Genomic DNA, 14,397 nt, shown 5'->3' with positions numbered 1-14,397 from the left:
GGCTTACTTCAATGACACTCTGAATGCACATCATGAGACACATTTAAGATGCCACCTAGAGTCTGAAAATAAAGACTACAATATTTGTAGTTACCAATACGCATCATGTAACCGTAAAACTAGAACACAGAGACATACCCCACCATTGTGACCAATTTTAATCACACTTACATACTGAAAGATTGATTGCCTTGTCATGCTATCAAAAATGTTTGGGAACAGGCAAACGTGACAAGGAATGGAAGCTGAACTAGACAGGGATACTGGTGAACTGCCCCCTATACTGAAAAAACCTTCACCCGTCCCATCATTCCCCCCCCCCCCCAATACACACAACACAAAGAACATCAACACTGCAATAAAAAAATTACACCCAAATACACATGAACAGAAACATAATGCACTTCACACACTCACAAAATAATGTTATATTAGCAATGGTAATAATTATTATAATAATTACATAATGAAATCTGAAATAACAATCTTAATTACTGTATAAGCTGTATTTTTGCGAATCACAGTTGGATTGCAAATTTAACAACCCATGAAAATATCGCCATGCGCTAAGGTAATAGCGCATTTACGCTGGCGTTGGTGTCAATTTGCGAAAACAACATCTCGCGAAAATGTCTGTGACCAGCCAGCTAGGGAAATTACCGCAGCATTATCCCAATGACCCAATTAGAATGCAACAGTGGTAGCATTCCTTTGATACACTCATTATGCATGCTCAACATTGCAGACAGAGAATGATTGACATGCCGTGCACCGATCACTTGCATGGATTGTAACCACTAATCTCTACATGTTGATATCACTCATATTAGTGATTGTACAAGTGTAACAACGTTTTGTGTACTTCAGAACATGATTGCCTATCTACATATGTAGATGTGCACAATCTAGAACAATAGGCAGCCCTGGCTGATGGGCGGGGTAGTCACATCAGTGGACATACCCCCTTCATGGAAGCCTATCCAGAGGAGATTTTTGGTGTGTCTCTGTTAAAACTGTAACCCTCTCCTGTGGTTTTATTGCCCGAGGCAAAGAATTATGTTCTATGAATGTTGGGGTGACATTGTCACGGTAAGGTCTGTTAAAACAAGGGTGAAGAGACTAGGGTGAGCTACGCATACTAAACGCCTGGTATGCAATGATGAACACAGTAGGCGTTTTCACATCAGCCTGATAAAAATCCAAGCTCGAGATATTTTTCGCGATTGCGAATTAGCGCGTTTTTTCATTTCTTATTCACATCAGCCCAAAGAGAATTAGCCCGAATTTTTTTTAGAGCTACAAATGTAATTCGACAGCTGAGTATGTGCAAACAGCATCAGTAATGTGTGTGCCCTCTCAAAAATTCCTCATGATTTGTGTGCAGTTTGCCTCGATCGATCGGGTCACACACGCTAGGCATGATGGGATGCATCGCGCTAATTTCTCGAGTCGTTTTCACATTATCAAATAGCGCGCTACTATCCCACTATTTCAGAAATTCCCCGAGTTGGACTCAAGACATTTTCTCGAACATAGCGATACAATTAGCCCGCTAATTTGTGTTCACACTATCGAATAGCGCGCTATTTCGTGATCGGGTTAATTTCCCAAGTCAGAAAATAGCATGCTATTTCGAAACATCGGGTTGATGTGAAAACGCTCAGTAATAATTCAAAAGAATACAATGCAAAGCAAAAAAAAAAAAATATCCACACCATCTGTGTTAAGGAAAGAGTCATCAACTATGTGTTCAACAACCTTGAGGTATTCCAAATCTTACTAGCACAGGAAAATGTTCAAAGACTAATTGTCAACTTGATGAGAAACAAATAGAAGACACATTAAGGGATACTGCCATAGTTCATCTTCTTTCTTTAACCTTCCGGTTGCACACTTCCGTTTATTTCTCAGAAGAGTGCTCTTGAATGGTCAATGACATTCTCCAAAGCAGAACACACACACAAACACACACACACACAGACACAGACAAGAGTAGTGCTAGTAGGGGCATAAATCGAAGATGAGATACATCATCCGTATTTGGCACCGTCTGGCCATAATGTGGCATGTCTATTTACAGTGACATCGCGCTTTCATCCATCACGGGAAAAACTGCAAGTATTTCGTTCGACTGTAATGCTTCACTTTGAGGCATGATGACAGGCCTGCATATTTCACTGCACCCCTGCATCCTCCATTAAGCATATTTATCACATACATTCAATCTCGAGGTTTGTTTGAAATGCACGGATGCATTATATGCCTAGGCCACTGTCTTGTAATACAGTGATTTCTAATATGCTCAATGCTACTCTTTCCCAAGACTAATATTCTTCACTCATCAACACACCTGATATTTCTCTAGTAAAAAGAAAAAAAAATCAATGTGTTCAATTGACATAATGCATGTATGATTTGGACAGTAATGTACATGTATGTAAGCCAGATCTACCACATTTTTTGACCAATAAAGTCTCAAATTTGTGCTGCAAGTCAAGAAATTAATATTAGGATGAAAGTATTATTAATATTTTCTCAGTGCTGCCCTCTGGAGCATGATAGGATACCAAATTCCTTCTCAGCCAACAGAAGAACCTTGGCAACAGAAAATCAAAATTTTGATACCAATAACCCTTCACTCAACATATCCGTGCAAAATGTTTTAGTTCAAGGAAAAGGTGAAAATCACACAGCTCCAGCTGGAAGTAACAAGTGGGGTGGGGTGGGTCCCCCCTCCCCTAATTGTTTATCACTTTGGCACATACTGTAGGCGCCATCTAAAGGACACTAAAACACCCAGCTCCAGACGAATGATTACCCCACTCCCACTCCAAGCCTAATTTACAGGGTACATTAAGATGTTGGTCTTTATCTCCAGTCAAGCCCCTAAACACCATTCCCCGTTGGATGTACCTCCTCTCAGAGACTTTCTAACTGCTCTTGCCTTGATCTCCATTCTGATAATTTATCTCTCCTCTTTCACCTCTTCCTACTTGGACCGTCTAACCCCAAGCCCCCTTTCTGCCTATTTAGATTCTTGAGTTGCACGTTTTAGTCGCCTTCCTTCAAAGAACCCATAAATTGATGTCAATGGCGATATGATTTCAAATGTTATTTATTATCCGGTAGCACCACTAGAGGGAAACTGTACATCTCTATTTCTCACTTCTCTCATATGTCATATCTATTGATTGATCATGACTAAACTAATATCATCCTGTTTCATCTTTTCTTTCTTTTTATATTCGGCATCCTGGTCTGGTGCAAAAATGTCTCTTGTCAGTACTGTACCTTTACATAATGGGACAACTATGACAAATATCCTTTTATATTTTTCATTTCCTTTTTGATATTCAGATATTTTCTCATAGCTATATGAACATTTTCTTTTTTTCGTTTACAGTGCCAGACCATTATAAACATCTGAAACATGCAACACGCTTAAACTGATAGATTATAATTCATCCAGTCGAAGTGTAACCACCAAATTCTTATAAATCAGAAACTGGACGGGAAACTTACATCATGCAATGTATCGCCAATTAAAAATCAGCTTCTTCTGGCATCCTACCAGTGGAAGAATGGTCCTCATACAATATGTATGCGTGAAGTTGTGCAGGAATTTCATGCACTGGAAGCGCATAGACAGCTCGGAATCTCTCACATGATGTAAGTTTCAAGTCCAGTTTCTGATTTATAAGAACTTGGATGCTACATGTTTACTTGATAACATAATAGCTTGACGAATTAAATCACATCAAGCTAATTCTGTTCAACATCACAACAATGAAAGCGGCCACACCTGCTTGCTTGCCTAGAGCAACAAGAACTCACATTTGGGTAAATAAAAATGAATGGGTACTGGCCTATTAAATGCACAGGATACTTGCCCACATGGGCTTTCGGGCGAAGGGCAAAAATATTCTTTTATAATGCCCTGCAATGTATTATAAACATTAGCTTTAACCTTATAGCAACATACCAAATCTATCGAAAGAAATGATACAAAGGTTATTTTTTGTTGAATGAAAAATAAAGACAGAGAAAAGACCAGCTCAAATGATTTTCACAGAAAATTAACGCCTGGGTTTTAACTGGAGCTGTAGTCTTCCATGGGGCTATATAAACATTTTACCTGGCTTTGCCAATATCAGATAACAAATTACCACTGTTTGTTTCAATCATCCAGTTTTTAACTACTGTTGACTACAGCAATGAGTTAATTGACAAACCTGTCATTGATATGATAAACGAAGGAGGTACAGGGAGGTACTAGGCAAGCTTAGTACCTTCTTGGATAAACCAAATATAAATGTTCCTTTCACTTTCTTTGCTATTCTCATATCAAGACTATCTTGCATTAAAAAATAGAGCTCTCTATCAACATTTAATAAGGCAGTTTGTCAGAGAGTGTATGTCTGAATCTTTCTAAAGAATAGCAAAGATCATTCCTATTACACTTTAGGTAGTCCTAATTTTTTCCCCCACCTCAACAAAGAGCAATCAAATGTCTCATTATTAATGAGTTCAATGGCACATTGAGATGGTAGTGGTCCTGACTGGTTTATACGAGATCTAACTTAGCATGACTCTTAGCATCACTCTTTCCCCTAAAAACAGCATCTTCATGCCATTTAATACTGCAAGTAGCCTTCTACTTGCTTTGCATGTCTTACATCATAATCTGTGTTGCTTTGAGCACCTTCCAAATTACTACAGCATTTTTAATGAACACACTTAACAAAGAAGATATACACAAATAAACTTGAACACCAAAAAGAACAGTCACTGACTACATTATACTGATGAGCTACTCCAGTTTAATCATGAGACATTTATGCAAAGGGCAGGATCTGAGGGTCAATTAAGTGTGAATATTAAGTGAATCTCTACTAAAAAACAGAGGAGCCGGCTTTGATTCATTCTTCAAAATTTAGCTAGCGTACAAGTCGAAAATTAATTCAAAGAGTAATAGGGACTGACAAGCAACCTGGGATGCGTTCAGCCTCAAATAAGTGAACCATGTCAGAGTGATCCCGACACTACCATGGTGGTGGCACAGACTGGCACGGTTCGGGGAGCGTTCAGTCTCATTCTTTTGAAGTTTGCCACATGGGTACCTCCACGGTACACTTCACTCATTCACGTGAAGTTATATTCACGCTTATTGAGCATTCATACAAAACGATGGAATACAGGAACATGCTATATGATATTCAACGAAATCACATCTGATATTTGTTCCTTTGCACTACCCTGCCCATAGAGAGAGAGGAGACCTCTGAACTACAGTACTAGTATATTAATTGCATTGCACAAGATATTGGACATGAATTAGCCAACATGCAAACAATGTTGATGGACAGAGATATTTGGTACTTTAAGGCATTGTGCACGCTTTCTCATATATGGCCAACTAGTGATAATTATAGTAGTATGTGATATTCCATTTACTTCTCCAACTACTCTTCATCTTAATCTGCATGATATGTGAATATTATGTCCATTAAGATGCTTGAATAATACATGACATATTCCATCTATTAAGTGGATGGTACTCTTATGTACCTGCCTGTGAACAAGAATCTGTGTTTATCCATTGATAATTAAGCCAGATTGAAAATTTGGTGATGAATTATTCTACTTGTTTTGGTGTAAAATATTTTGATAGTTACTTCAATAATCCTCTTATTTTAGACAAAATGATTTGACACACAACTTGCAATAATTCTTTTGGTATTAAGCAGATGCATTTATCCTTCAGTCCTTTGCTTAACCTTTGCCAGTTTGATTATGTAAATAGTATACAAAATCTATGTGGCAAAGTTAGCCCTGGCACAGTTGTGTTCATTCAGACTTACTTCAACAATGAACATCATGTAATCTGCACATTACAGTGAATCACTAAGTGTCCCTAGTGCCTCCATAAACCGTTTGCTTTCCATTTACAGTTCAGATGCAAATTCTCCACCAATCCTACTTGTTCTTGTTTTTTTAATTCATACTGTATTTGTTCTGTCGTGACAAAAGTGTCCTCATAAATGAGCTACTGATAATGTCACTGTCTTCATGCCTAGATGTACCACATTTTGAGTTCAAATCCACCATACATGGCAAAGAAGGGAGCAATCAAAAGCTGAGGGATAAATGACCTGATGGCTTTAAGTCCTCTTGGCAGGGATATGCAACGAGGATGAGGTGCCTTGCCCACTGACACTATACTGCTGACTTGGAACCCGGGACCTCATGGTTGAAGGTCCTACAGGTCTGGTCCACTAAGCCACAACAGAAGAATGGGAAGAAGGAAGTGATGCACTTACCTGAATCTGAGTCAACGACCCCTCCTCCTTTCACCTGCATCTTGGAGCTCTTGGGCATGATGGCAGCAAACTTGTTCTCTGGGGACAAGAGGAGACAAATGAAGGATGATGGTGTCATTGCCATGGCAACTACTCATAATTACAATGTTTTGCCTAACCCTTTGTGTGCTTTGATTGCCACTAGGCACCAAAAAACTCCACAGTGTTGTATAAACTGTCCATAAAATCTATGCCAGAGAAAGGGCTAACTGTTACTTGACTGTCTGCTTCTCTCTGATACCTAGAACAGGAATAATTACGCAGTACCCGCTGCATGCTATGAGGAATAGAACCAACACTTGCTGTCGGTGGTCTGGTGGAGATGACGCCTGTTCGGACATCAGGAGGTCGTAGGTTCGAATCCTGCTCGAGTATGTACACGCCCATGATTTCCTATCATGGCTACTACTAAAACAATGATCAATTCAGTGCTTATTTACTTCGATGTAGGGCAATTTGTCAATCAGTTGCAATGAAAACATCTTGACGGAAGAATTTCATGAGTTTGAAATATGTAAGAGATGTTCAAATTCTATGCTTTCAAATTTCAGATACCAGTCATATACCTGAGAACTATTCGAGTGATAAATGTGACTGCCAGCTACTTTTCCCAATGTGCAAATCAGCTAATACACTCTGTTAATTGAAAGAAGATTTTGATCTTTATGTTTAAAAGTGTGCCAAACAAATACTATTAATACTGTGTACAGAAATCTATGAAATTAATGAGAATATAACACAGGTTTTGGCTATTAAGACTCAAAACATTCAAGAAAAGAGTCATTCTACAAATTCAACTGCATGTGTATATAAAAAAGGAAACAAGTATATACTCTTGGCTAATCAAAGAAAATAATCTTTTCATTTGAATGAAGATCTTTTGTGTTATGACTTCATACTTCATTGGGCCAGTTCAGCAAAGCTCACAAGCTCCACTGCAGTAAACCTGTTTATAAATCTTTTTAAATCTTTTGAAAACACCTCTAGATAATGCAACATTTTACAATATTGGCCAGATATTCTTAAACACCATGTTTGAGAACGTCTGGTCAAGTAACAGATTCAAAACACTATGACTACTTATTTTAGTGATTTTAGTTATCATCAGGATTCAAACAATCACTTTACTGCCATTGGCTTCTTTCTGTCTCATAAACATACTAAAACTCATTTACCCTGCTATCACTCAATGGTATTTGCTTATGGGCTTGACTGATATTGCTACTGTGGAAGTATAGACTTTGTACTTGCAAACATTTGCACTCATGAAATGTAGCATTCAACTACACATCCAGAATGGCAACGAGTATCAGGCCAATGAGTCTAATTATTAATAAAAAATGTAAGGGTACCGAGCAGTATTTGGAAGGGCCAAATCATGAGAGAGATCTGAATTGGTAATTACTAGCAAACTATCTTTTGATAACTTTAAAGTAACCACAACCATCATATCAGTGAAAGTCAACCTGGCAACCTAATCCTTAGATACCAAAATATGCCAAATTATTGACATTTAAAAAAAAAAATCTTCAATATGATTTACATATCAACGGAGTAATTGTACAGCAAGGACATTGTCACCTTATCTAATTTAAAATTTTTACATATGATCGCATCGGATATCACTGGTTGGTAAAAATATCAGGAACTTAGAGATTTTACATCTGTCTTACTGATATTTGCATCTGATTGCAATGAAATTTCCCTGACCCCTTTATTTGACTATCCCCCTTTCACTGTATACAGTCAACTTAAACATGAAATAAAGTTTCCATAAAAATTAATCTAGTATCGGCTAGAACAGACAGAGGCACAGAGAAAAAGAAGATAAAATAGATGGCATCAAGATTAATTATGTAGATGAATATACAATGAACCTACATCATGTAAGTACATGGAAAGAGAAAGAGAACCTGGCTATTCAAAAGCAATGACGCATGCATGAAACTAGATTTAAACATTTCATCATATCTTTCAAGTAAGCCTGTGTTGGTAAAAGGGCCAAGGGGGGGGGGGGGGGGGGGGAATATGAATGTTGGGTGTTTCCTTTTTTCCCATTTGATATGTTTCAAAGGCTGAAATTATCACAATGTCAATTCTCACAAGTCATGAAACTTGTGCCTTCAAGATATTTGGGACAATTCCCTACCTTTTTAGCAATTTTCTTCCTTTTGATTTGGCAAAATGGGATATTTGTATTAAACTACAAAACTGAATTCACACGGAGAGTGTTAAAAAAGTTGGCAGAAGGGCATATCTCTAGATACACACCTATGTAAAATTGTAGTAATAATTGGGAGAGTGCTTGAAAATTAGGCAGAAGGATGTATCTTGAGATACCAGAAGGGTGTATCTATGGATAACCTTTTTGCCTAAATAATTACTTGGTACACTGCCAATACATTAATCTGGCAGAAGAGTGTGTCTGTAGATACGCCCTTCTGTCGAAAATAGAATGGGTTGCAGTACCTGTTAATATGACTAAGTGGATGCAAAGTGGTGTATATGAATATAACCAGTAATTCAACAAGATTTGGGAAAGTTTGAGACAAGGAAATTATCAGATAAAATTTGAAGCGTACAGAACATTCTAGAAGAAAACTGATGACCAACCTAAAGTTTAATGACTTCTACAGCCATGGAAAATATCAAACTTCAAGGCAAATTTTCTCGGCATTTTGATAATCATAGTAAGGCAGAGATAGCCCCTTTCCTGAAAACAAAGCCGCTCAATTCTATTGGTTTCCTTAAAGATGGATACACACACTGATAATTTCACACATACACACAAACACAAACAAACAAACATGAATGCTATGCACTGCAAACAAAGCTCTCTTCTTAATCAGTTAATTTCGTTGCTTTGTTTGTGCACTGTCCATTTGTAGAGAGGCAGCCAAGGTAATGTCCTTGGGGATTATCAGAGCTGCAAATAGCTAATTGCAAGGCTAATCATAACAGGAACTAGAAATGTTGCTAAGGCGACTGGTATGCTTCCGCCATAATGCATGATTCTCCAAATAGGTCTATAGTACATGTGGACAATGTGTGATTACATTTTCACAAAAGTGGCAAAATATTAAAATGACACGTTTGTCACAAATGTGTTGAATGTTCACCTTCCTTGACCTAGGTTTAATTGGATGAATAGGAGAGCATGTATTTGGGGATTTAAGGACTTTAACTTGACTTTGCCCATTCATAAGTTTATGCATTGAGTAATTTTCAAGGTATGGAGAAAAAGTGCAATTTCTGTATTGAAAAGTACATAGTTACCATTTTCATCTGGCCTTTGACCCTAAAATTCATAGGATAATCACTGTCAGGCAGAACATGCATGAATATGTAGAAAGTTTCAAGATAACTTGAGCCACTTCTGAGATATGGAGGAAAAAGTTAGTTCAGCACTTTCCCTTGATCTTTGACCTTTTGACCTTTGAGGCAAAAAAAAAAAAAACGAAAAAAAAAAAGTTTCCAGAGAATCTCTATTAGGTTATACATGCATACACCAAGTGTAAAAAATAAAATAATCCTGCTGGCATTGCATAAATATGAGGGAAATAGTAAAATGTTGAAGTGTTGCCCTTGACCTTTGACCCCTGACCTTTGACCTCATGAACCCTAAATTCTCTAGATAATCACTGCCAGTCAGTACATGTACATATATACTATGTTCCATGAAGATACCTGGAACAATTTCCAAGTTACGGAGAAAAAAAGTGAAGTTTTACTATTGTTACTTGACCTTTGACCTCATGACCCCAAACTTTCACCAGAGAATCTTAATTGGGTAATACATGTATACACTAAGTTTAAGCATTGCATAGATATGGAGGAAATAGTGAAATTTTACGTATTTGACCTTGACCTTTTGACCTTTGACCTTGAGCGTGTGCACCCAAAAGTTGATAGGCACAACTTCACCCCCTAATACACATACTTGCCAGGTTTCATTAGGATACCTCAAAAGGTTTTTTAGTTACGCTGTCCACAAAATTCATTACGGACGGAAGGACGGACGGACGGACGGATGGACAACCCGAAAACATAATGCCTCCGGCACCACTTCGTGGCAGAGGCACAAAACAGTATCTGGACAATAACCCAGAAATGCCAGTCTTGGTGAACAGCTGCAGAAACTACAATATAGTTTCAAGAAGAGAATGACATAATGTAAACTTGTATTCTCTCTGGATGAGACCATTACCAGGTGCTGTGGTAAATAAAGAATACTAGTAAACTATTTGAAGATTGGACAAGTGCAAACTTCTAATTATTGAAAACTGCTCAAGTTCCACACAGACATTTGTACTATTACCATCACTAGTAAACTGTATTTAGATGTTAAACCAGAACAATAGAACTGCCATGGTCATTCAACAGGAATGCCCCATTCTTACATGATCACTAATATTCTATCAAAGTACAGCCCCTGGTTACAGGCAATTAAAATTTTCTTTGATAATACCGTTTGACCACTAAGGATCGACCATTAATTCCCTCTTCATAATGGAAGCATCTCCAAATATGTTTCCATCCTTTTCACTAACAGATATTCTGGGTTTACAAAACATAACATCTTCTGTCAAGGAGTACACTTGAACACTCTAATTGAATGTTCAGATGTACAAATGTGCAAATATACAAAATAAGGTATGGTACACAAAATACATATCTCCTGTCTAGGAGTACCTACACACAAGTCATTTGCACCATATATTTATACCATATCATGTATCATATGGAAAAGGATGTGAGTTTTGCATAGATTTCTACTTAAGATTTACTTGCATGATTGAACATCAGCAAAAGGAGTTAGAGCTTGGCAAGATATTAAATGTATCACAAATCTTACCATCTTTTTCTCTTTGGATCTGTCCTGCGCTCTTAGTGGCCACAGGGGTGGTTGCAGTGATTCTGCTGGTTGGCTGGAAAAAGGCAAGACATTCAACACTGGTGATGAATTCCGAGTTAGGATATCATCTGATACTAACATCTCAGAAAGCATGCATAGGCTTGTTTTGGGATGGTCTTATCTTATCTTATATTTCGTATTGTAATATTCTGTGGGCAACGTCAAAGAGTTTGACAGATAATATCCTTTTGTTGCAAAAGAAAACTGTTCGCATATATACAGGGTCTGATTTCCTAGAACATGCAGACCCATTGTTCTTGAAATTGAAATGTTTAAAAGTAGATGATATACATTTCCTACAGACTGCCCTCTTCATGTTTCGTTCTAAGCAAGACCTATTACCTGTCTCTTTTTCGACAATGTTTCAACTTAACAGTGCAGTTCACTTGTATCCCACGAGACAAGCATCAGATATACATTTAGTGAACCCTGGTACTGCACTAGCCTATAAATCAGTCAGACATAGCGGTCCTGATGTCTGGAATGCGCTACCTCAGCATGTTCGTAATTTACAAAAAATAGTTACTTTCAAAAGGTCGATCAAACATATTCTATTATCAGCTTCACGCTGAACTCCTGGATACTATCAACTATTAAACTTGCTGTGATCATATATTTCCCCTAAAATCGACATTTGAATGGGATTTATGAGAAATTTAATCAATTTAATCAGTACAACTTTAAACTTTTTCTTGCTCTCTCTTGTCAATGTCTGACAGGACAAATAGGCACCACACATGCATTTCTTCTTTCCCCCTCATGTTCCCATGCTCTCTTTGTAAATACCCCCCCCCCCCCCAACTCCTATCAAGTATCATTTAAACTATTTGCAATCATATAGATTGTGTGCACAGGGGTTGCAACGATTTTCAAGCTTTAAGCTTATGTTGCAATTCCTTTGCGTGTTCGTTACCTTGAATAATGTAGCTCTCTTAATGGAATTGTATACTATCCTGTAACTGCTTCTTATCAATGTATACTTATTGTAAATATCCTGTCTTGGCTATATGAGATGTACTTGCATACATTTGTATGCATTCCTATTTTGTGAACATGCATGAAATCTTGAATAAATAAATAGATAAATAAATAAATAAATAAATAATCTCTTGAATTAAATCACAACAGAGAGTACAAAGGGATCAATTTTACATACCATGGATACACTCACTTTCTTGATTGCTTACCTGAATCTCTGGTTCAATACAAAACATGATTACATTGCTACTGGCAAATGGTTAAGAGAATTATGTCAGATCATCAGATGTGTTTGCTAATGAAGAAGCTGTTAACTGATTTTGTGTTTGCAGTACAAGGTATTGTATCTATCAAATGGTGTCAGCAACACAGTAACATGCACAGTCTTTACACATGATATGACCCATTGCCATTAGAAGCCATTAAATGTCTGAAATCTGAAAAAAAAATACTTGTATGATACTTGTTTGCATTTAAACAAAATGCAACAAGGTTCTGAAAACATCAAATGCAAGACTGCCATGTGTAAAAACCACAGTTACCACCACAGTTACCACACCAACAATAAATGTCACCACTTCAACTATCCCCTGAAGTTATAATAACTTTTATAGAATGGGTAGCAATAATCCTGCGATCTGATTGGTCGAGAGCTATGTGTTCATTTTTACTGGCCGCACGCTGAGTCACAGTGGTAAACATGTTATCGCGCACTTAGCAAGAGTACGCGTACTTGTAACAAAGGTTCGCGCACTAAAGCAAGCTTTCGTGCACTCAGCTTGGCCATGCATCCAGTAAAACTGATGCATTGCTGGCCATGCATCCAGTAAAAACGGTAAGCACGGGTATGCATGCCCGTTTACAGCAAGCCAAAAGGAAATGCATCCAGTAATTTTGTCATCGGGTGACACGATAGAAAAATGGGTTTTTGACAAGAAAATTACCCATTCTATAAATCAGATGATGCACATGTCTTTCGTGCGTCAGTCGGATATAAAGTGTGCATGCGGTAACTATGGAATTTAGCCTAAACCCACTCGGCTTCGCCTCGTGGGTTAAGCATTCCATAGTTACCTTATGCACACAATTCCGACTGACGCACTCAGACCTGTGCGTCATTTGTATACTAATACACCAACACTACCACTTTTGGCCTCTGCCTTCTTCTGGACCACCTCCAAAATCTCCACCTCCACTACTCCCACCACCACCACCACCACCACCACCACCACCACCACCACCACAAACTTACATCAGAGCCCCAGCTACAAATGCTGTACTGAGAGATCATCAGTGCTGCCCCACCCTTCTTGACTGCATCAAGGAAGTCCTCCGAGACCACATGCACATCATTAAACTTGGCCTCCCTCATCTTCTTGTTCATCTTCTTCACTTCAGCTGAACATGGATAACAAACACAAGCAGACAATTAACGATGGAGCTCAACTTTCATAGATTACTTCCATATCTCAGCACACCAAAATACATTGCAGACAGCAGCAACATAGTTCACAACTGGGACAAACTTTCAGGAAATATAGACGAATGTGCAGGGCAGAACCATTTGATATTATCGTAAATATCATTTGAAACAATTAAAGAGATAGCGACCTCGAAGATATGACGTTTATCAAACAAGGGATCATGATGTTTCCTACAATGTGAACTTGTAATGACATCTTAGTACCTGAAGAATGGGGTAGGTACAACGCTTGCAAGCGCACAAACACAAACAATCACACACACACACACACACACACACACACACACACACATACACATATACAGGGCGTATCAAAAAAAAGTTACACTTTTAAAAAAAATTGTCTAAATTCCATTTCAAAATATTTGGAAGATTTTGTCCTATTTATGGATGCCCAATAGTCTCATCTATCAAGTGCAATCAACAAAATAAATTTTTGTTCACGCTTGGCTGAATACTGACGCTCTTTGTCCAGAGTGTGAAAAATGACTTGCGCCAAATTGAAAGAAGATGGAAAATTCAGCAAGCAGTCCAAGTAATTGTTCTCATTCAAACAAATTGCTCTTTGGCTCACAGTTTTGATTATGTTATGATCGTTTAGGAATTTTCTGGCGATTTTCTGTCACGTTTTAAATGATTCCATTGTGTTATGGAAGGTTGAT

The 14,397-nt window shown here is 37.9% G+C and overlaps 1 protein-coding gene across 1 annotated transcript in view; it reads right to left on the bottom strand.

The window, feature by feature from the left end:
* Positions 1-14,397, bottom strand: part of LOC139713648 (poly [ADP-ribose] polymerase 1-like) — a 63,216-nt gene that overhangs the window by 34,860 nt on the left and 13,959 nt on the right. The window contains exons 10-12 of the mRNA XM_071625356.1: positions 13,505-13,650; positions 11,215-11,287; positions 6,321-6,398 (exon numbers count right to left, since the gene is read on the bottom strand). Of these exons, the coding sequence (XP_071481457.1) occupies positions 6,321-6,398; positions 11,215-11,287; positions 13,505-13,650 (297 nt within the window). The remainder of the gene's footprint in view (positions 1-6,320; positions 6,399-11,214; positions 11,288-13,504; positions 13,651-14,397) is intronic.

Source organism: Diadema antillarum, unplaced genomic scaffold, assembly GCF_040938485.1.
Source record: "Diadema antillarum isolate AM-2024a unplaced genomic scaffold, OU_Dant_1.0 seq00002022_RagTag, whole genome shotgun sequence".
Lineage (NCBI taxonomy): Eukaryota > Metazoa > Echinodermata > Echinoidea > Diadematoida > Diadematidae > Diadema > Diadema antillarum.
This window is presented reverse-complemented; position numbering and strand designations above follow the sequence as displayed.